The 21,053-nt window shown below is 43.0% G+C and overlaps 1 protein-coding gene across 4 annotated transcripts in view; it reads right to left on the bottom strand.

Annotated features, from left to right (window-relative positions):
- The window catches only part of LYPLAL1 (lysophospholipase like 1), a 114,571-nt gene that overhangs the window by 28,913 nt on the left and 64,605 nt on the right, over nucleotides 1-21,053 (bottom strand). Inside the window, exon 6 of one of the 4 annotated variants that reach the window (XM_021064304.1) lies at nucleotides 15,764-16,100. The exons of 2 other annotated variants lie outside the window; for them this stretch is intronic. In XM_021064304.1, coding sequence (XP_020919963.1) covers nucleotides 16,035-16,100 — 66 coding nt within the window. In that variant the 3' untranslated portion in view covers nucleotides 15,764-16,034. Of the gene's footprint in view, nucleotides 1-15,763; nucleotides 16,101-18,289; nucleotides 18,612-21,053 lie in introns of those variants that run through there. One more of the 4 variants, XM_021064301.1, reaches the window with a different exon arrangement.

The raw sequence follows: 21,053 nt of genomic DNA, 5'->3' as shown, positions 1-21,053 counted from the left end.
CTGTTTCACTGTGGAGAAACATGTCTATTCATCAAGTATTCTTTAATTGAATGAGAAGTGGTATCTTGTGACCCAGACTCTTCCTTCCCAGACAACCCTTTGGTTTAGTGAGTGCTGCAGAGGAGCTTGACTCTGCCCCAATAATGCCAGGCTAAGAGATGCCAACCTACAGGAAAGGACAGGTCACCCTGACTTTCCTGCTGGAACTCATCAGCATGCTCAAGCGGTTGTCTTGCTAATCACACTCCAATGACATAAATAAATAACAACTGGGCATGTCTGGGACCCTGTTGTGCCCTGTCATTTGCTTGTTTCTTCCCGTAGTACCTACCAAAATCTCTCCACAGAGCCGCCAATGTATGGTAAGAATTCGAATATATCACCCTTGATAATTTACAGCATGCTATACCGCACTCCGCAATTTTCAAAATAATTTCGCATTGCATTGTCTCGTGTGATCTCAGCACACCTCTCGCAGGATTTCCTGGTTCTCAGATCACTGTGATTGGGCGGTGGTCAGACTAAGTCACAACCAGGTTTCAGCATGAAGCAGGTACTCTGATGCTTAGCGAGTTTTTCTTTGCCACCCCCTTCTTCTCTCTAACCTCGTGCCCTTAGAAATATATCGCAATCACACACCCTCAGGTGCTGTATATCCCAAGGAGGGTTCAAACAGCCAAAGAAAACCGAAAGATAATGCGGGCCAACGGCCTGACACTCCCCGCTTGGAAGGAAACCCGCCTAAGTTTATCACCCTTCAAGAGATTAACGTTTTCTGACCCAATTCAAGCAAAACGATTTAGAGAGCATGCCTCTTGGCATTAAACAACAAATGCAATGTTTGAAAGGCCAAAGTTGACTTGAAAGCTTAATGCTAAAATTCTCACAACTTAACAATGAACGAAAATTTTAAAATCTTCTCTGGGAACCAATGGCACTGGCATCTGTGCATCAAGGGGTAATGATGGATTTCATCTTAAGATATATTGTGTGGATCAGTTAACTCTCTGTTAAATGATTGCAGTTACCATTGTGGCCACGCAGGTTAAGAACTCGACCAGTATCCTAGGATGTGGGTTTGATCCCCGGATTCCTTCAGTGGGTTAAGGATCCCGCGTTGCTTGTGAGCAGTTGCAGGTCGCAGATGCTGCTCAGATCTGGCACTGCTGTGGCTGAGGTGTAGGCCAGCAGCGGCAGCTCCAATTCGGCCCCTAGGCTGGGAACTTCCATATACGGCAGGTGTGACCCTAAAATAATACTACTACTAAGAATGTAATGATAATACAATTTAAGAATAAAAAATAAATAAGATAAATTTTGTACAGCTAGGGGAGGTGTGGGAAGCAAGTCTTTGTCCTTCTTCCTCATTTCCATCCCTGCCTCTGTGAGAAAGAACTATTATGATGTCCGCAAGCACCAAAGGTGAGGCCACCAGCATCTCTACAGAAATTCTAAGGTCACAGATCCAAACCTCACACCTGGGAACTAACCTTGCTCAGCAAGTGTGTAGTGGACATGCTTTGCTAGCGCATCCTGCCATTCAACCTAAAAGATGATACCGTGGGCTCTGCTCTCACTTTGGGTCCTCCTTCCTCACAGTCTCCTAAATTTAATTCTTTTGCAGATGTATTCAATGAAGAAGGTGAATGGAAAAGGAAAAAAAAAAAAAAAAAAGTAGAAGAAAACCACTACCGGGAAGGATCCAAAGACGAGGTGGTGGGCCATGAAAATCCGGATGAGCAGCCAGAGCTGTTACCACACAGAGAAGGGCAGGCAAAGCTTTATGGAGCAAAACATTAGCTGTTTTCCTGGAGCTAAAAGTTGGCTGAGTAGAGAAAGTAAAGCCTGGCGTTCAGGATTCTCCATGGTGCTCCACCTCCTGAGGGGAGGGGTACCACGTGACTTGTTGGGACCAATAGGATGCAGCAGAGGCCCGCACAGTCCCAGGCTGAAAGAGGCCTGGCAGTCTGGTTTTCACTCAGGAAAGGGATCGTTAGATACAGTGTGCTTGCTGTGCAAAAGGGAGCTGCAAACTTCAGAGAGGAGTTTTAAGCAAAAACACTTTTGAGGTTTTTTTCCCCTTTGGGTATTTGACTGACTCTAGCAAGCCAGGAATACCATCACGATGAAATGGTAACTGTTGACCTATCATATGAGTAAGGAGGATATGCTGTTTGCTTTGAAAGGGTAAACAGTTGGGTTCTAACCACAGCTAAAATGCAGCTAATGTTATGCTTGTGATGAACATATCAAAATATGTCATTGGGGGAGTTCCCTTGTGGCTCAGTGGGTTAAGGACCTGGCATTGTCCCTTCAGTGGCTCAGGTCGCTGCTGTGGTGTGGGTCTTCTCACCTCCTGTGGTTCCAGGAACCAGGCCTTGGGCTTATTAAACCAGGAGATGCATCTGACCCTGGTCTCCACCCCCTGGTTAGTGGGATGCAGAGAGAGGTAAGTTACCCATTGTGTCCTTGCTCTTCTGATATCTGAAGGAGATAAAATTGACCTTGGCTCCTGGTAACTCAATGAGTAAGGCACCACCTACAGATCACAAAGGCAGCAATATAACCTTTTAGGAGAAAAAACATAGGACTATACAAGGTCGTCTGACAGTTAAACGATCCTTCTGTTCCCAAACCTTTTTGTCTCTCTTCTGCCCAAAGTCTACAAAGGCAATTGTCAATCACTACAAAAGCACTTTCTAAAAAGTTTTAAAAAGTTGTGTTTTAATTTTGAACTACTGTATCTTTGATTTTATTTTAACTACAATACAAGGTGTAGAATTGAAAATGCAAGTAGCACAGGACAGCCAATAATAATAAGTGAATTTTCTTCCCTGTCCATCCTTTTCCACACCTGAGTCCTTACTCAGACAAATGCCTTCCACAAATCTCTCCCCCTCTCTGCCTTTAACTCCATGTGTTTAAATATACATGCACTGCTGTTTTTCCACTGATGATTTTAGGCACGGATTTCGATCTCTCTCCTAACTCTCCTCAACGTTCTCTCTCAACCACGTTATACCAGGATTTATAGAGTATCAGTCATCGGAGTTACATCACTAATGACATGACAAAGAGCAATGCATTGTCATCACTTCTTGTGAGGTCATACTGGATTCTGCTTAAGAGCACTGACTCTGGAATCAGACCGGAAACAAATACAATTGTGTAAGTCAACTATACTCTAATAAATGTTATTTTTTAAAAAAAGAAACCATCACTTCAAATCCTGGAAAAGCAGATATGCACCTGTCTAAGTGAGCTGTCATAAGGAGATTAGGGATGATCACATGATAATAGCATCTATTTAGTGAGTAACCAGTTCAAGTATTTTGCTAAATTTTAAAAGCATCCTCTCTTGAGGACCAAAAAGCTTTATGGAATCAGTATTATCTACATGTTTACATATGGAGATGAGGCTCAGGAAAGTTATAAGGCTTGGCGAACTTCCAAAAGGAGTTTAGACAACTGTCTGAACATCTCTAAAGCCCACATACTTCGTATGACAGTAGTGAGTGATGAAAATAACATCCATTTTTACACTTAAAAAAATTCTTGGTGACTTGCTTGGGATCTATTCTGCCACCTCACCTCAGGGCAAGAAGTTAAGATGTTTGGTACTTTCGTAATCAGATTTTCAAATATTTTGAGCCTTCCTAAAGATGCAAGCCTATCTGTAATTTCTTCTCTCTCATTTTTCTTTTATTTTATCCGACATGATGTTAATAAATGTCTATGGAAGTTTTTGAGTCTTTTCTTACATCTCTGATAAAATTCGACTTAGAAAATCTTCATTCTAAGTCGAATCTTATCAGAGATGTAAGAAGTCTAAATCTCACTGTGAAAAATCCCCTTGACTTCGGTTTTCTCTACACAGTTGAGAATTCTGTTTATGATAGGATGGCTAGGCTACGATTAAACATCCTATAAAGAAATTCGACTTGTCAAAACTGGCTTGTTAAATAAGCTTGGAACCATGAGGTGAATAACAAACTCGATCTGAACTTGGACAGCAAACTTCAGTTTTATGGGTCTTCCAATGACCTCATTGTTTTTATAAATGAGTACATCAGGTTTCCTCATCAATCAGGAAAGCCCTGCGCTCTGTGTGTCCGATGACTCAGAAAACACACAAATGTCTCCCAGGCTGAAAGATAAGCAGGCTCTGGAGTTCCTCCATCCAAGGCCCCTAGGAGACGGTCTTCAAAGCTGGGTCCTGACCGGGGGACCGTGTCTGCCTCTCAGTGCCTCTGGGCAGCAGATCCATTACCGCCCAGTGAGCCTCCTTCCTTTCCATTCGGGAAGGTGCTGCGGGAACGGGCCTGGAGTCCTGTAGGAGCGCTGGTAACACCATGAAATCCTCTCCCCATCAGGGGTCCCCCACCACCCGCCGTCCTATCCCTCGTACGCTTGGTATATTGCTTAGATCCAAGGATGTCACCCCACCAGCATTGGCTCCCGGCACCAGGCTTCCATTCTCTTTCCTGGGCTGTCTCGAGAAAAGGCAGTCACGTGAGAGCACTCCTGAAACGGGATTCTTGGAAAGGCCCGACCGGCCAGATTCTCCTTTAGGACTGTACTTCCTATTTATGCCCTTGACCAAGACTTCTCAGTCTTGGAGTGCTTTTCCCATCACTTCTTACCCCCACCTTGGATCTTTGGCAATATCTGGAGATATTTTTGAGAATGCCCTTTGGACCACACTAGTGGCATCAGCGGGTAGAGGCCCTCGGGATGCTGTTAAACCTCCTACAGGGCCCAGAAAGGCCCCCAGCATCACAGTGCAGAGGCTGGAAAGCCCAGCCTCGGGCTCAGAGGCAGGCAGACAAAAGGGTGTCAGGCTTTCCTTCCCAACCCATAAAACACTTATTAAGTGCTTTGTAGGTGACGAAGCTCGTGCTTACTATCAAGGGAGATAAAAAAAGGATGGGACTGAATTTAGAAAGTGAAACAAGAATGGTAGACAAGGGTCCCTGAGTTCAAACCCCAGCTCTGTCACTTAGGAGCTGTGTGAACTTGGGCCACTACCGTGTCCTCTTTGCTGGTCATTTTCTCGCCTGTAAAAATTCCACCACCACTAGTCCGTACAGGATAAGCTTGTTGTGATGACTACATGAATTATTAGATAGAGAAGAGCTTTGAACAGCCTGCCCCACTAAGCTCTTTCTGTTTCCCGTCTACCTTCCTACCACGTAAGATGGAGTCCCTTGGGTTAAAGAGGCCCATTCCCCTACAGACCGGGTGAGACCTGGCAGCAATGCAGTTTATGGAGAAGAGCCTAGGGTTAGATTAGTTTCTAGTTCTGACTTTCTTCGTAGCATTGGCAAAAGAACTCATGCAGCCTAGGCCTCTGTCTCCTTATGGGCAAAACGGGGGCATTGGCACCTGCCAAATCATAAGGTCACCGGGAAGGTAAAAGGAGATAATAAATATGCAAACAATTGGAAAACTTGTTACCGCCGATGTGAACTCTGGGTGCCTGCTATTTCATGGTATATAGGCTACATCTTTCTTCATCCCTGCATCTCTTCCAAAACTAAAACAAAACCAAACACAGAACAAAACAAAACACACATACACACACAAAACCACCACTGGGAGGGTAGGGGGAACAAAGCAAAACATTGTTTTCTTGAAAATAGGAGCACTGGAAGACTTTAACTTATTCAAAGTCCCTAAATTTGTTCCTGAATAGAGGCCAGATAATGGAATTAATGGTCAAAAGGTTGCAAAAATATTGTTTAAAAACACAATGATAATTTTCTGGTTTTAAAACATGAAGTGAGATAAAATGTATGGATTATCGAAGCCCATTTACGAAACGCCTTTGGGTGTGCAGTGGTCGGAACATGAGTCCTTTATTGGGTGACCGTCGCCCACGGAGAAATCAAGTTGCATCAGGCAAGTGTATGAGGCTTTGTTTTCTCTTTTGTTTTCCAGTTTCTGAGCCTAAAACCTGCGTTTCCCCCAAATCTCTTGGTTCGGACTGAACTTGCTGATCCTAGCGTGACATCCTGCCTGGAACCCACTGTGCTCAGCTCACTTCCCATTCGAGTCAACTGTGTGGATTGAGACCCGGGTTTAGGCAAGTGATTTCCAAATCCTCAGCCTCACGCTCTCTTTCTCTCCCTCTGCCTAAGCGACGCTGTTTCCCGTGATCTGTGATCAAGGGAACACTTCAGCTACACCCCATTTACAGCACCAAAATTTACGGACCAAAAATCAATGAACACTCTCAACTCCAGGTGAAAGGAGCTGTCAAAATGCATCACAATGGACACGCGTCCACCTCGTAAAGTGCTCAATGGAAATTCCAGAGGAAAGGAGCCTGACCCCTTGTAAAATTAATTGTTCCAATTGGGGATTACGGAGGATTAGGTGGGAGGAAGTCTTAGGCTACGCTCTGCTGTCCCGGTGCTGCCAGGCTAGAAAGAGCCTCCATCCCCAAGGGCCAAGGCCCTTCTCAGATGCAAGGTTTATTTTCACCAAAACTTTTTTTTTAATTGTTTATTATAGTCGATTTACAATGTTCTGTCAATTTCTGCTGTACAGCAAAGTGGTCCAGCCATATACATGTCTATCTGTATGTCTTCTTTTTCCCATATTCTCTGCCATCACATTCCATCACAAGGGATTGGATATAGTTCCCTGTGCTGTACAGCGGGACCTCATTGCTTGTCCACTCCCAATGCAAGAGTTTGCATCTACGATCCCTAAACTCCTGGTCCATCCCTCTTCCTCCACCTTCCCCTTGGCAACCACACGTCCGTTCTCCATATCCATGAGTTTTTTCCTTTTCTGTAGATAGGTTCATTTGTGCTAAATGTTAGATTCCACATAGAAGTGATATCATCATATGGTACTTGTCTTTCTCTTTCTGCTTACTTCACAACGCAAGAGTCTCTAGTTCACCAGATCTCTTATATGCACCACTGAAGCCCTCCAATTTGCCTGCTCATCAGAGCCCATTTGCCTTGGGAACTGGACAAGAACAAATATGGTATTGATTTTGTAAGCCCATGGTGCCACTTGGTATCAGTGTGACAAAAGTCACGCATCACCAACCGTACCCTCACTCAGGACAAGAACTGGGGTGCAACCCCTCAGTTTCTTAACTGAGCTCCAGTAGGTCTTCAGAAGGCCGCTGCGTCCTGGACGTGTCCTCTGGGGCACTGGTCCCCCTATTCCTCCCTGTCTTTATTTCTTTTGCAACTTGATCCATCTAGTGTTATGTAAACAGGGGCAGGAGTGAAAGTCCCATCCAAGACGCAGCATGATCCCCACTCAGAACAAAACCCACATCTCTATTTGTCATTTCCCTCACTGGCCTTGAACCTGTCTCATTACATGTGTGCAAACGGGGGCATTTCCACGTGGTCCCACCCCCTGGGGCAAGAAGCTATGCCACGTGATCTAAGTCCACAGTGACCTCTCAGAGTTTCCATGAAGGTACTGGATGGGTTTTCCGCTCAATTTATCCTCTGGCTGACTCAATTCTACCTCTCAGACAATGAATGCTTTTATTAAGAGAATGTTCTTGGCTTTTAAATCTTTTTTTTTTTTTTTTTGGAGTCCACAGCAAATGTAAAAATTGATTTCCTTCACTGCTTTTTTTTAATTCCAAATAATGCTCTGTGTACTGCTGCTGCCCCAAGGAGCAGGAAGGACATAATTTACCAGATGTGAGGCTATTAGGCCTTCATTTCCTGAAGCAATGAATTAGCAACTCTTTTTCCCTGTCACAGAAAATTGTCACCAAAATTGTCCAAGACACAAAGGCTAGTCCAATTAATGTTTTGTTTCTTCAGGAGGGCCCAGCTGAAAGATGAATTGACGGAATGAGGGCAAACTGGGTAAGAAAATACTCAGCTCCAAAGGGGGGGGGATGCAATAAACATTATTTTAAGTATTCCATATCATAAATGTTTCAAAAATTATGTAAAGATTATTCTTTTCTACTAGTCAAGATGAAAGATCACAGGGGATATCTTTAATTTTGCTTGCTCCAATTCTCTGATGGAAAACCCCTAATTTCTCTTTTTAAAAAGTAGCAGAAAATAGCAGCAGAAAAGCTAAAGTTCAAGGATGCAACATTTTGTTTCAGTTGGATTAGAGTCTTGGAGGCAAAGAGTAAAGCTAGTTTCTAGAATCCTGAACCTTAAGATGAGTTTTGTCTTTTTCAGATTGTTTTACATTTATTTTCAATGTTCTCTTTACGTATTATATTTCATTTTATATTAATATTTTAAATATTTGTGATGGTTAATAACTTGAGAAGCAGCTTACTTTTTTTAATTTGCCCTTGGCTTACCTTAGGAGATAGGATATTCTTGACCTATTTTATGGAAATATCCATAAGATCTATGATAGATTCATAATTTGCTTTTAGAAGAAAATGTTCTCTGAAAGGCACTTGGCTGCTTTCATTTACTAATGGAAAAATCTACTGAACATCTGTTGAGAAAACTAGAGATGAGTTAATACATCTCTCTTGTCCATGTTTCTGAATATATAGAAAATCACAGATGCTTTTCCCTTGTTTGTGCATCTGGTTAATAATCAGGTCTAATCCACATGGGATTCACACTGGACACACATTGAATCCTTTTGCCCTTGAGGAACTTGGGACACAATGGGGAGATTGGAAGGATGTCCCTGAAACTTGGGGAGAATGATTACCAGGCAGCCTGCCAGGACAGCCGAGCCATTGTAGAGGAGCCGACGCTGGAGTCAAGGGCTTTGAAATAGAGGAAAGCTTGCTGTGGGCAAGGGCAGTCAGGAAAGCCCGGCCTTCCTTTTGCTGAGAAATTCTCCAAAAATGATGGTGAGGAGAGTGGGTAGAGGCAGAGAAGGCCACTGGGGTCCAAACAGAGAACCTATGTTGAAAACCCTGTTTGTTTTCTCGGTTTGTTTGTTCGTTTTTGTCTTTTTAGGGCCACACCCAGGGCATGCGGAAGTTCCCAGGCTAGGGGGTGGAATTGGAGCTACAGCTGCTGGCCTGTGCCACAGCCACAGCAATGCAGGATCCGAATCGTGTCTGCCACCTATACCACAGCTCACGGCAACGACAGATCCTTAACCCACTGAGCGAGGCCAGGGATGGAACCCATGTCCTCATGGAGACTAGTCAGGTTCATTACCATGCAGCCACGACGGGAACTCCCTGAAAACCATTTTTGAACATCCTAGAATTTTCCCTTAGATTTATGTGAAGAGTTTCATGCGACTAAAGGGGCGACAGAAGTGATTGAGGAAAAATAACTTATTGATGAGATAATACCTAAGAAAGAAAAGTATATTAAAAGTCATAATGACTATTAAAAGCCTGATATAAGAGGAGGACCCGTGTGGACTTTTTGCATCCTTATGGAGCATCTCACATGATAATGTCAGGAATCCATGGCTTTGCCTCTGCTCTGGGAGACCGCGTACCCTTGAAAGGTGACACAGGAAACAGAACCTACCTCCTGAGACGTGCCAATCAATTTCACTTAGGTCCTAAAACATAGAAATCCATGTCTGTCACCCTTCAACCTTTCCTCAGCTAAATGGTGAGAACCATTATTTCAAAACTATTTTATAAATCTTGGGTCTCTTCATGTACCCCACTCTCACCCCGGGATGGATAAGCCGGGCTGCTGGTCCCCTAGGAAGCCCGTATGTTTGCCTTCTTATGCGTTTGTGGGCGTGCTGTTTTCAGCACTTAAAATCATTGACTCCACCATCCCACTTCTTTGCCTTTTCAGTCAAAATCCTTCCATTTTCTACTTCCCTTTTCTAGATCTGGCTCAAATCCCAAACCCAAGTTCCTCCCCGTCTCAGTCAGTCAGCAGTCCTTATAAAACATCCAAAAAGCACAGAAAGCGGGGTGGCGGGGATGGGGAACGCACTGCTCTCGTTCGCAGAGAAACTGTTCTGTTTGAGAAGAAAGAACATACGAGGGAAGAATACTTTGGAACTCATGGTCTCTGGCACATCATGAGCCCCAAGTAAGAGCCTAAGTACTGAAGGAATTAGGTTTGTTAGTTTAGAATTGAAAACGCCCCACCTCTGAAGTCATTAGTCACTTAATTCTATCATACCAGTAAACTGAGTCTTCCTAAGCTGCCGTCATCAGGTGCCTAAGAAAAACACATATAAATCAAAGTCAACACACTTTTATTTATTTATTCAGAGTTTAGGGGGAAAATGATATCAGAACGTGGGTCCTGATTATGAATGAAGTATATTGAAAAAGTCTTACATCAAAAAGTGTGTGTTGGCAGTTTCACATGACATCATATGATAGATACAAGAAGGATTTTATGTTGATACAAACTACTATTTTATTGCAGTTGTATCAAATAAGCTAAGCCTCCTCTTACGGACTTCAGCAAATGTTTACCTTTGCTAGGCAATTACTTAACTTCCCAATTATCCAGAAAATGAGCTCATGTGGAGAGCAAAATATACTAAATAATCCAAACACACAGTATTAAAAATCAGAGAACGCTGCTCTTTGTTTGTTTGCTTGTTAATATTGCATAAGGAGGTACAGACTTGTCCTTGGGCATTTCGTTCATTACAAAGCTTCTCTTTTTCTTTGAAACCAGCTGTACACTCTGCCCTTGTGATCCTGCCACCCATTTCGACGCAAGTTTTCAACGGCCAGGGTCTTTAAACCCTAGGAATACGAGGGAAAGTGCAGCTTATCCTCTTCTCACCTGCTTGGACCAAACGGAATTGACTTGTACCCATCATTGTCCTTTGTGGGAGAATGGATGCGTGTCCTGAGCCGGGCCTCCTGCCTGGGATTCTATTACAGCTCTTGGCGGAATTTTCGCTCCTTAGAACATCGCTAAAGCAATCAGTACGGTTGTTCTTGATCGGATTACTTGAACAAGGTCACGTTAGATGTAGCCTCTCTCACGAATCCCTTCTTCCAATGTATCTGAGGATGTAAGCAGAACCTATACTCAAAGACAGGCATCAAAGCATTGGCGTGAGAGGCAGGGCTCCAGTCTTCCCTCATGTTTAGGAATCAGGGTAAATGTTTTCATGGAGTGAGATCCATTCCGGCTTCCTCGACCAATAACGCATCTGCTAGGCACCTAAGCTCCTGACAATAGATTTGCATCCTCTTGATGCTTTGAACATGTTCTCTTTTTCTTCAACATTTTTTCTTTTTCTTTTCTTTTTTTTCTAGTTAGTTAGTTAGTTTTAGGGCCACACCTGCGGCATATGGATATTCCGGCTAGGGGTTGAATTGGAGCTGCAGCTGCCAGCCTACACCCCAGCCACAGCAACACCAAATCCAAGCCACATCTGTGACCTACCCTGCAGCTGCGGCCACGACAGATCCTTAACCCACTGAGCGAGGCCAGGATAGAACCCGCATCCTCTCAGACACCATATCGAGTTCTTACCCCACGGAGTCTCAGGGGGAACTCTTCATCTTCAGCATTTTGACCGTGCTGTATATACATGGGGGATCTCTTTGTGTGTACCCTATTTGAGATTCATCGAGCTTCTTAGATCTATTAATAAATACTTTTACATAACGGTTGGGACATTTTCAGCCATTATTTCTTCAAGTCTTTGTTCTGTTTCTTTCTCCTCCCACTGGGACTCCTCGTTACACGAGGCTTGCGATGCTTGGTGGCCACAGATCTCTGAAACATTGTTCAATTTATTAAACCTTTTTTCTCTCTGTTCTGCAGACTGGATAATCTCTATGGTTTTGTCTTCAAGTTCACTGATGGATTATTTTTTCATTCATCTCAAATCTGCTGCAGAGCACACCTCTTGATGGTTTCATTTTGGCAACTGCGTTTTCCCTTGTAGAGTTTTCATCTGGTACTTTTAATGGCTCTGACTCCTTTATCAACACTCCCTGTCAGCATGTTCTCTATTGGTTCTTTAATATGCTCTTTGAATAGCTTAGAGTTACTCTGACGATGTCTTGGGTCTAAATCTAACTCATAGGACTTCTCAGAGTCCGTTTTCACTGACTGCCTTTTTTCCACTCTGAGTATAGCTTACCCTTTTCTGCGCGTTTGCATGTCTCACAATTTTTTCATTGAATGTCAGACACTTTAGATAATATAACAGCTCCGGTTCTCATGTTCTTTCTCCTGAGGGCGTTTTTATCCTCAGTGGTTTCTTTTTGAACTTCCTTTTAAATTAAATTGTATTTCATGAACTCACCTAGGCTTCATCAGCAGCAACTATCAACCCTGTGGTGTGTGTGGCTACTGTTGCTGCAGAGATTTTTTTTAATGTTTAATTCCACCTGCCAGAGCAGTTTCCTAGACGTAACCCTTGTGTCTGCAGAGCTTCGTGGTCAGTCAGTGACGGGTCACAAAGTGGTGCGCAGACACCGCGAGTCTGTGTAAGGCTTCTACTCTCTGCTGGTGGATCTGGGTTAGGCTGGTGGGGTTCATTCCAAATCTGGGCAGGTTTTTCAAGTCTGCCCCAGATTCCTTTCTGCGGGGCTCTCAGGTCTCCTTTAGATGCACGGCTGCCAGCCACGGATGTGTGGACGGCTCACCAAAGCCCTCCGTGGCCATCTCACCTCCAGGCTCCCCTTGTCCCGTCCTCCGATCGTCCGCTCACATCCCCACAGGGGCTTCCGCCTCAGGTCAGGAGACGGCAGGCTTTGCTCATTCGCAGAGGGTGTGGATGCTCCTCCGTCCCCTCGAGAGAAAGGCAGCCTCCGAAGTTCCCATTGTGGCTCAGCGGGAACGAACCATGAGGACGCAGGTTGGACCCCTGGCCTCATTCAGTGGGTTAAGGATCCCACGTTGCCATGAGCTGTGTAGGTTGCAGGTGCAACTCCACCTGGGTCCCGAGCCTAGGAACCTCCGTATGCTGCACGTGTGGCCCTAAAAAGCCTATATAAATACATACATAAATAGGCAGCCTCCTCCAAGAGCAAAGCTGCTGGTTTTCACAGACTGCTTCGGTAGATTTCCAAATCACTAGAATGACTGTTTTTGTCAAACTGGTTCAGCTTTAGAGTGGTTTGGGAAGAGGGGATTTGCTGGGCTCTTCATTCCTCTGCACTCGAAGGTCTGCCTCCCTCCTGACACTCAAACGTGCCCTTTTTAAGAGACTTTAATGGTTTACCTTTGTTTCCCTGGGGCGCTGGGCACCATTTCTTGGCAGGGAACCACCCGTTACGATGCGGGGACAAATGGTCAAGTCAGGCCCATGTGATCTTAATATGAGTCTAGCAGGGGAAGAAAGGGACGAGCGTTTCATTTTCATAAAATGTTAAAGACAAGACGTAGCCAGTTGATTCCCCGTTCCTAAATTACGTGCATGGCCTTTTCGTCGCCAATATTTTTCAAAGGTTTTTAATGCCCAGTCTCAGAAAGCCAAAGAGGAAAAAGATGATCAGAGTCCTAGTTAAGAATATTGAAAATGCCTCAGGAAAGAGGCCTTCAGAAGAGAAACACTTTACCAAGCAGGAATCAGTGACTGTTAAATTCAACCCCGCTCATGCGGTGGGGATTAGCAAGGGTTAATGCTCAAGAGAAAACACCTCGTGTTTCCACTGTTTTATTTTTTTTATTAGGGTACAGTTGATTTACAGTGTTGACTCAATTTCTGCTGTCCAGCATAGTGACCCAATCATACATAGATATATTCTTTTTCTCACATTATCTGCTGTCAGGCGCCATCCCAGGAGACTGGATAGAGTTCCCTGTGCTGTACAGTGAGACCTCACTGCTCATCCATTCTAAATGGAATAGTTTGCATCTACCAACCCCAACCCCCGCCCCCGTTTTTTGAAAAGTCGACAGCATCTTTATAACACATAACACGTCATTTGAAAGTGACTAATCCATGAACCAAGAGCAGCCCCAAGTCCATCAAGACAAGGGGAGCTTTTCGTTTTTTGTTTGTTTTTACTTATTGTGCCCCTGCCCAGCTTCCCTTGCAGAGTGAAGTGCATGCTTCAGTTTAATGCTGTTTCTCTTCCATCTGGTCTCTGCCAGTGACTTGAGGGGGGTCTAAATTTCATCTCTGTGTTCCATGTTCCATCAGCCACATCAAAGCCTGAGGTCTATACTCTATTGGGCTTAAACCCTCAACCAGGCATTATTAGACAAGACTCTAAGAATTTTTTTTTTTTTGAATCATATATACATCTGCCACTTCAGGAAGATAATAGCTTGGCACCATCATGACTTTCGGTTACATCTCCAGCTTTCTTTATTCTTGAAAATAAAATTGGCAAGAACACATTTACAAAACGATGGCTTTTCCATCAGAGAGATTTTCCGCCTCTTCACATATTTATAATTATGATTCATGATTATCATCAAGATGCCTTGTAAAAAGGAAAAATTCAGCTTAAATCAGCTTCAATCTCTGAGGAATAAAAAAAAAATTGAATGGGGGAGGTAGGATGTGTTCCAGTCATCTCTTAGGTTGACATATTTATGAAACAAAATAATTATGCCCTAAAGTTAGCCTAGAGTGATTGGCCTGGAGGTAAAGGCCTAAGAAAACTCTTTTAAAAGTGGCCACTAAAATGTCCTTGTGTGGAAGCATAGTTAAGATATTAATCAGAGTTTTGGTCCCTGCTCACTTTTCCCCTCTGAGTAAGAAAGCCGAGGGGACCAGCCTCCTGTGATGTTGGGCCTGACACTCTATTTCCACTACCTGCGAGTCTGCAAACGGAATCATCTGCAAAGAGTGAATCACCATGTTCAGATTTTTTTCTTGGCATGTCTTCATTCTGCGTTTCGCTGTTCCTCCAAAGCATTTTCCTCTTCGATGTTGACAAAATAGCTCATGCTACATACATAAAAGCAGGTCGTTTGACTGAAGCTTTGCTTCTAATTCCCAAAGCCCCCAGCAGCATCTCCTCTGTCTCCCCCACCTTCACCCCCAAGAAAAAAAGAGAAGTTTCTCAGATTCTACTGCCTTTGCCTTCCAATTTCTGATCCTCTCTCTCCTCTGCCAATAATCTCCAGGCTCTCCATTAAGATAATGCTGAGCAGACAGCACCTTTCCTTCCCTGGAAAACTTTGGAAGAGACTTCTGGTCATAGATTGTCACAGACACAGAGTTGATGAAGTCACCTATTGACAGTCAGCCAAAGGGGATTTAATCACGATGGAAGTCATTAGGTTGGGAATACACAATGGCTTCGCAGGCAGCTTGGACCACATACGCTGCTACTGAGGCCCAGGGGCATAAAGTCAATAAACCCTCTGCACTTGGCCTAGCACTTCACGCAGGAGAGGCTGTGAATTTAATAAACCTTTAATTAACGAACGGTTGAATGAAGTGTTCAGGTGACTAAAAAAAATAATGTAGATTCCCAGGGAGCTATACTCAATAACTAGTGATTACCTATAAGGGAAAAAGAGTCTGTAAAAAGAATATATATATCCATCGATACATACATCCGTGTATAACTGAATCACTTTGCTGTATAGCTGAAACTAACACAACAGTGTAAATCAACTATACTTCAATGAAAATAAATAAAAATTAAATTTGAAAAAAAGAATAATGAAGCTTCCTTTCATGTGAAATTCTGACGGTTTTCTTGGAATAAGGTAGAAAAACACCTGCCTCTTCAAAGGAGTCTGGACTAGAAATCTTTTAAAAAAATATTTTGGGGAGTTCCTGCTGTGGTGCAGTGGGTTAAGAATCCAACTACAGTGGCTCCGGTCACTGCCAAGTGTGGGTTTGATCCTTGGCTCTTGCAGTGGGTTAAAAGGATCCTGCGCTGCCAGAGCTGTGGCTTAGGTTGCAGCTGTAGCTTGGACTATGCCGCGAGCGCAGCTGTAAAAAAGAAATCTTTGCTTTTTACGTATCAGTTCATATAAATTTTTGCTCAAAAACTTAACAGTTCTTTCCCATTTCCTTTAGAGTCAAAGCACTTACAGCAGCCTGTAGGACACCACAGGACTGACCTGGTCCTTCGCTTCCTCGCCTTTCTGACTTCAGTTTCCTCCTTTTTCTCGCTCCCTTCCTCCACCCACCTCGGCCTCCTCGGAATCTCTCGGATGCCTCGGTGCGGTGCTCCCTGTTCAGTCTGCTTGGATCTTCTTCATGGAGATGCTCAGGGCTCCCGCCTCACCTCCTTTGAGTGTCGCCTGGACAGAGAAACGACCTTAACCACCCGCTATTTAATACCTACCCCCACGGACCCCCTTACACTTTGCTTTTTTTTTTTTTTTTTTTTTTCCTAGCACTTACTATCTCCTACTGGAGCTCAAATTTTGCCTGCTTCTCATGTTTTTGTCATCCCCTGGGACCTGCCTCCACCCTCATACTAGAATATAAGCTCTAGGAGGGCCGGAATTTTTGCAAGTGTCGTGACTATAACAATGCTGGGGCATAATAGGTGCTTAGTCATATGTTTGTCAAATGAATTGCTATTTATTGAGTGAGCGTTTTGGGGCCAGTCACACTGTATCAGGAGTTGGAACTAGTCTGCTGTGTTTCAATTGTTCCTAGGTCTGGCTACATATAAAAAAATCACATGGAACCCTTGTTAAAATAGACTCCTGGCTCCCACTACAAAAAAAATTCTGTTTAAATAATTTAGAAAGGGATTCAGAAATATGTGTGGGTATCCCAGATGACTCTGAGGGAGCCCACGTTTCAGAGCCCCAGGTGGGGGAAAGAGCATGAATGTGGAGTCATATTCATGTAATGTCCATCTAGCTTCAAAATGTATTAACTATTAACTAATTATTTATGTCTAATTGATTTATTAACTGTCCCTTTATTGACTGATTTTTGTTAATTCGATCAACAAATCTATTAATTTATGTATTAATTTATTTCTTCTTTAAAATGTATTAACTGGCCAGGTGATCTCGGGCGAATGTCTTGTTGAAAATGATTCCCTTGGAGCCTGTTGTCTCGTCTGTTACATGGGAGCAAATATTTAGTGAATGAATGATTGGATGAATGGATGGATGAGAGGCCCCCAAAAGGATATCGTACAGCACAAGGTAAGGGGGTAGTACGACGCCTGGAACATGGGGCATTGAAAGGGTATTAAATTTCCTAGTTGCTTTTCACAAGTAAACAGAGGCACATCTTGTCCACATTTCTGCCGTCTTGCCTTGGCAAAGGCTGAGCTTACTGAGGCTTCATTAAGCTTGAACTGTTTAATCTCTGTACTTAACTAGATAAGGGTTGACTACGGCTGGCAGGTTAGTTGTTGTTATTGACCACGACCAGGTCTTCTCTGTTGTTAGCTCTTCATAGACCAGCCTACGTTTACGCGATGGGTGCATTCTGGTATCAGTAAGTAAGTGGTACGTTGTTGGGGTATTAATGAATGGCTGTGTTTGAAAGGATCCTGTGTTCTCTTGACTTAGATGGTGTCACTCCAGATGATTCCTCTCAGAGTTTAGAAAACACACAAAAAAGAACGCATGCCCTGGTTTAAGAAGACATGCCAAGGTCGATGAGTGCTCGTAGGTAATTTCACAAAAATTGGTTTTCCTGCAACTTTGAAGTTTCTTTTCAAAGAATAATTGGGGTAGTGTTTTCCAGGATTAAGTAATTCATCCATCAATTTACTTTGATCCTTCTCTGATACAGCCAAGAATATAGACCATTTTCACAGAATTGTTTATCGTATACACACTTTCAATTATATTCTAATACTTGCATATGCAATTTATTTAACAACTAGGAACTGCTTTGCAAAAAATTATATTTGCCATTTTACAATAGACTATTATATATCTATTGCACCATAACATTTACTGGTTTATGACTCATCTCTTTAAAAACTCTTTGATGTAGGAATAGGTATTGTGTTCTTCATTTCAAGGATTCTATGAGACCTGGACTCCAGACCTCTACATAAGAAGAATGTAATAAGACTTTATGGTTTGAGTGATTGGCTTGCTGTGTTTAATTCATGTAATCAGGAAAGGAATATTAGCTAGAAAATCATAGAAAGGGCTGTGTAAATCCCAGGGCCACACCCATGCAGAGCCAGCCTGCCAGGCATCCTTTTGCTTAATTTATTGCTATTGACACTCTTTTTTTCGCCACATCCAAGGCACATGGATATCCCTGGGCCAGGGACTGAATCTGAGCTGCAGCTGCAACCTACACCACAGCCAAGACAATGCCAGATCTTTAACCCACTGTGCCAGGCTGGGCATCGAACCCACACCACTGCAGAGACAATGCCAGATCCTTAAACTGCTGTGCCACAGCAGGAACTCCAACACTCTTTAAGAACAAAATGTGTAAAATTAACAAAGGTCAATCGAAACATCCAATATGAACTTTTAACACAAAGACAACTGGCTGCTTAAGAAAAATAGTGTTTAATGTGCTTGCCCAAGCCAACAATAAATTATATACATTTAAAAATGCTGTTGGCAAAGTAACAGGCGTCAGGCACTGAAATCCTAATTGGCACTTCTGTTTTGGCTCCGTGACCGGTTTTACATCAGGGACTTATTTGCCAGGTTTTTTTCCTCGGCGTTGTTGTAATCATTTGCTCTAGTAGGATCTAAATGGAATGGCATGCAGGCAATGCTTGTGGTTCCCTCCAGGCGCTCCTGCAGGCATTGTACAGCACCCAGGAAAACCGTGGATGGCCCTGAAGTGGTTCCCCCGGCGGCGACCTTTTAAAAAACAGAACAGGAGCAAACAACCTCGAAACGGCCAGGTTCGCCGAATCCCACCCACACCCCACAGGCTGCCTGCGTGTCACCCCAATCGAACATTCATATCCAATGTGACACTGGACCTGAAGGCAACAGGGCCAGCCTGGGTCAACCATCAGCTGAGGATAAATTCTACTTCAGAGAGTTGATGAAGTTACTTGGCGAAAGTTGGTCCATATACTTAACGTTTGCCTTTGCAATGCAGATCTACGTTCAATAAAAAGGACTAACTAATCAAAAGCTTTTTTTTTTTAAATGATTTTTGTTTCTTCCATTATAGGTGGTTTACAGTGTTCTGTCAATTTTCACAGATACACATACATATATACATTCTTTTTCTCACATTATCCCCCATCATGGTTCTAGCTGCTTATAAAAGACTTGGCAGGAAAAAATATATTTCCAACTGACCAGAAACTCTGTCAGATCGACTCTGGGGGAAAAAAAAACGTGGTGATGTACCTAGATCTTTCTCTTTCCACCCAACTGATGGTCTGAAAATCCAATTTCTCTTTCTGATATCATTGCCAATAATAAATGCTCTGCTGTTGACCCTTTTGGCAGTAACCTGTGTTGTAGATTTGCATGTAGGCTGGTTCTTGAAAGATTCTAGCTCTGGAGATATATATGGCAGTGATTAAAAAAAAATAAAAATATGGAAGACAACTCAATGAAATGAAGTAGTTGATATACATAAATGATCATTTTCACTTAAAAACTGAAATATGTGAAAAGTAATGATTATAACTAAAACAAGTTTGAATAATTAAATCAGTGCCTTTGTAATTTTTTTTTTGGGGGGGGTCATTTTTGTCTTTTTAGGGCCGTACCCGCAGCATATGGAGGTTCCCAGGCTAAGAGTCTAATTGGAGCTGCAGCCGCCGGCCTACACCACAGCCACAGCAACTCGGGATCCGAGCCACGTTCTCGACCTACACCACAGCTCACGGCAACGCCAGATCCTTAAGCCACAGAGCGAGGCCAGGGATTGAACCCGCAATCTCATGGTTCCTAGTCGGATTTGTTAACCACTGAGCCACGACAGGAATTCCCCTGCCCTCGTAATTTTTCAAGAATATTACCAATTTAAAGTTTATTCTAACTTAAATCTTAGAAATTATTCCACTACCATGCCTCCACCGCTACGCCCATCTTTTTCCTCCTAACTTAGTCGCTAATATCATAGTAATTTCCTGGCAGTGTCCCTGGATCAACTCCAGAAAATGAAGCCAACTAACTATAATAATTCTTGAATTTCTGCCCCTGTCCTGGGGTCCTAGCTAGCAACACAACCCCAGACCCTCCCCATTGATAGCTGAGCCTGAACAGATAATCACTCCTGAGTGGTGACGAATCACCAGCAGGAGGATGGGGAATTGAGATTTGACTGCTGGACCATAACTGCTCATCCCGGGCTTTTCAATAATTACGGGGACGAGTAACTGGGGAGCTCCCTTGTTGGCTCAGGGGTTAACGAACCTGGCCAGGATTCATGACAATGGGGGTTCGATCCCTCGCCTCACTCAGTAGATTAAGGATCCTGCATTGCCATGAGCTGTGGTGTGGGTCGAAGACACAGCTTGGATCCCACATTGCTGTGGCTGTGGTGTAGGCTGGCGGCTACAGCTCTGATTCAGTGCCTATCCTGGGAACTTCCATATACCTCAGGTGTGGCCTTAAAAAAAAGCAAAAAAAAGGTAACTGCATTTTTTTGAACCTTACTTATGTCATGGTGGGGTTCGATGGCAAATAGTTTCTTAATTTTTCATCTTCTTTCTCTAATGAAAAGACATTCAATGCCATTCCTTTCCCTCAAAATATACTTGTTACTTTGCTCCATCGATTCTAATATAATATATTCTCTTTCCCCTCGCTTTCTGTATTTGTATAGCCTTTTTGACATTTTCTTCTTTATCCAAGAATTCCTAAAGGGAACATGTTTTCATTTCCAGGCTTCGTGGCTTGAAATCTGAATTACTTTACGTGGAAGAGAATGACCTTTTAATTATTTTAATGATGATGATCAAAGAATGTGGTCCACAGAATCTCATTTTTTAAAGTAAAACTTTAAAGTTTTCTTTCTGAACAAGAACATGCATGATTTCCACAAATATTCCATGGATATTCAAGGAAACGCATTCTCCATCTGAGAATATAAGCCTTTTTCCATGTTCATACAAGGATTAAATGAAGTTGTTTATTGTATTATTCAACGCCTCTACGTCAGCACTATTTGGAACCTATTAAGTATCTCCAGTTTGGGGAAAGATATACTTTATTTTTTATCAAGTTTTTCTTGGACTTCAAATTATTTTGCTTTACCTATTTTGCTGTAGTGATGTCTGGTGCTCCTAAGTTCTATTATCATGCACTTTATTAGCGCCTTTATTTGATTATTCC

This window comes from Sus scrofa, chromosome 10 (genome assembly GCF_000003025.6).
Source record: "Sus scrofa isolate TJ Tabasco breed Duroc chromosome 10, Sscrofa11.1, whole genome shotgun sequence".
Lineage (NCBI taxonomy): Eukaryota > Metazoa > Chordata > Mammalia > Artiodactyla > Suidae > Sus > Sus scrofa.
Note: the sequence above shows the minus strand (reverse complement) of the source record. Positions and strands in the feature narration are given on the sequence as shown.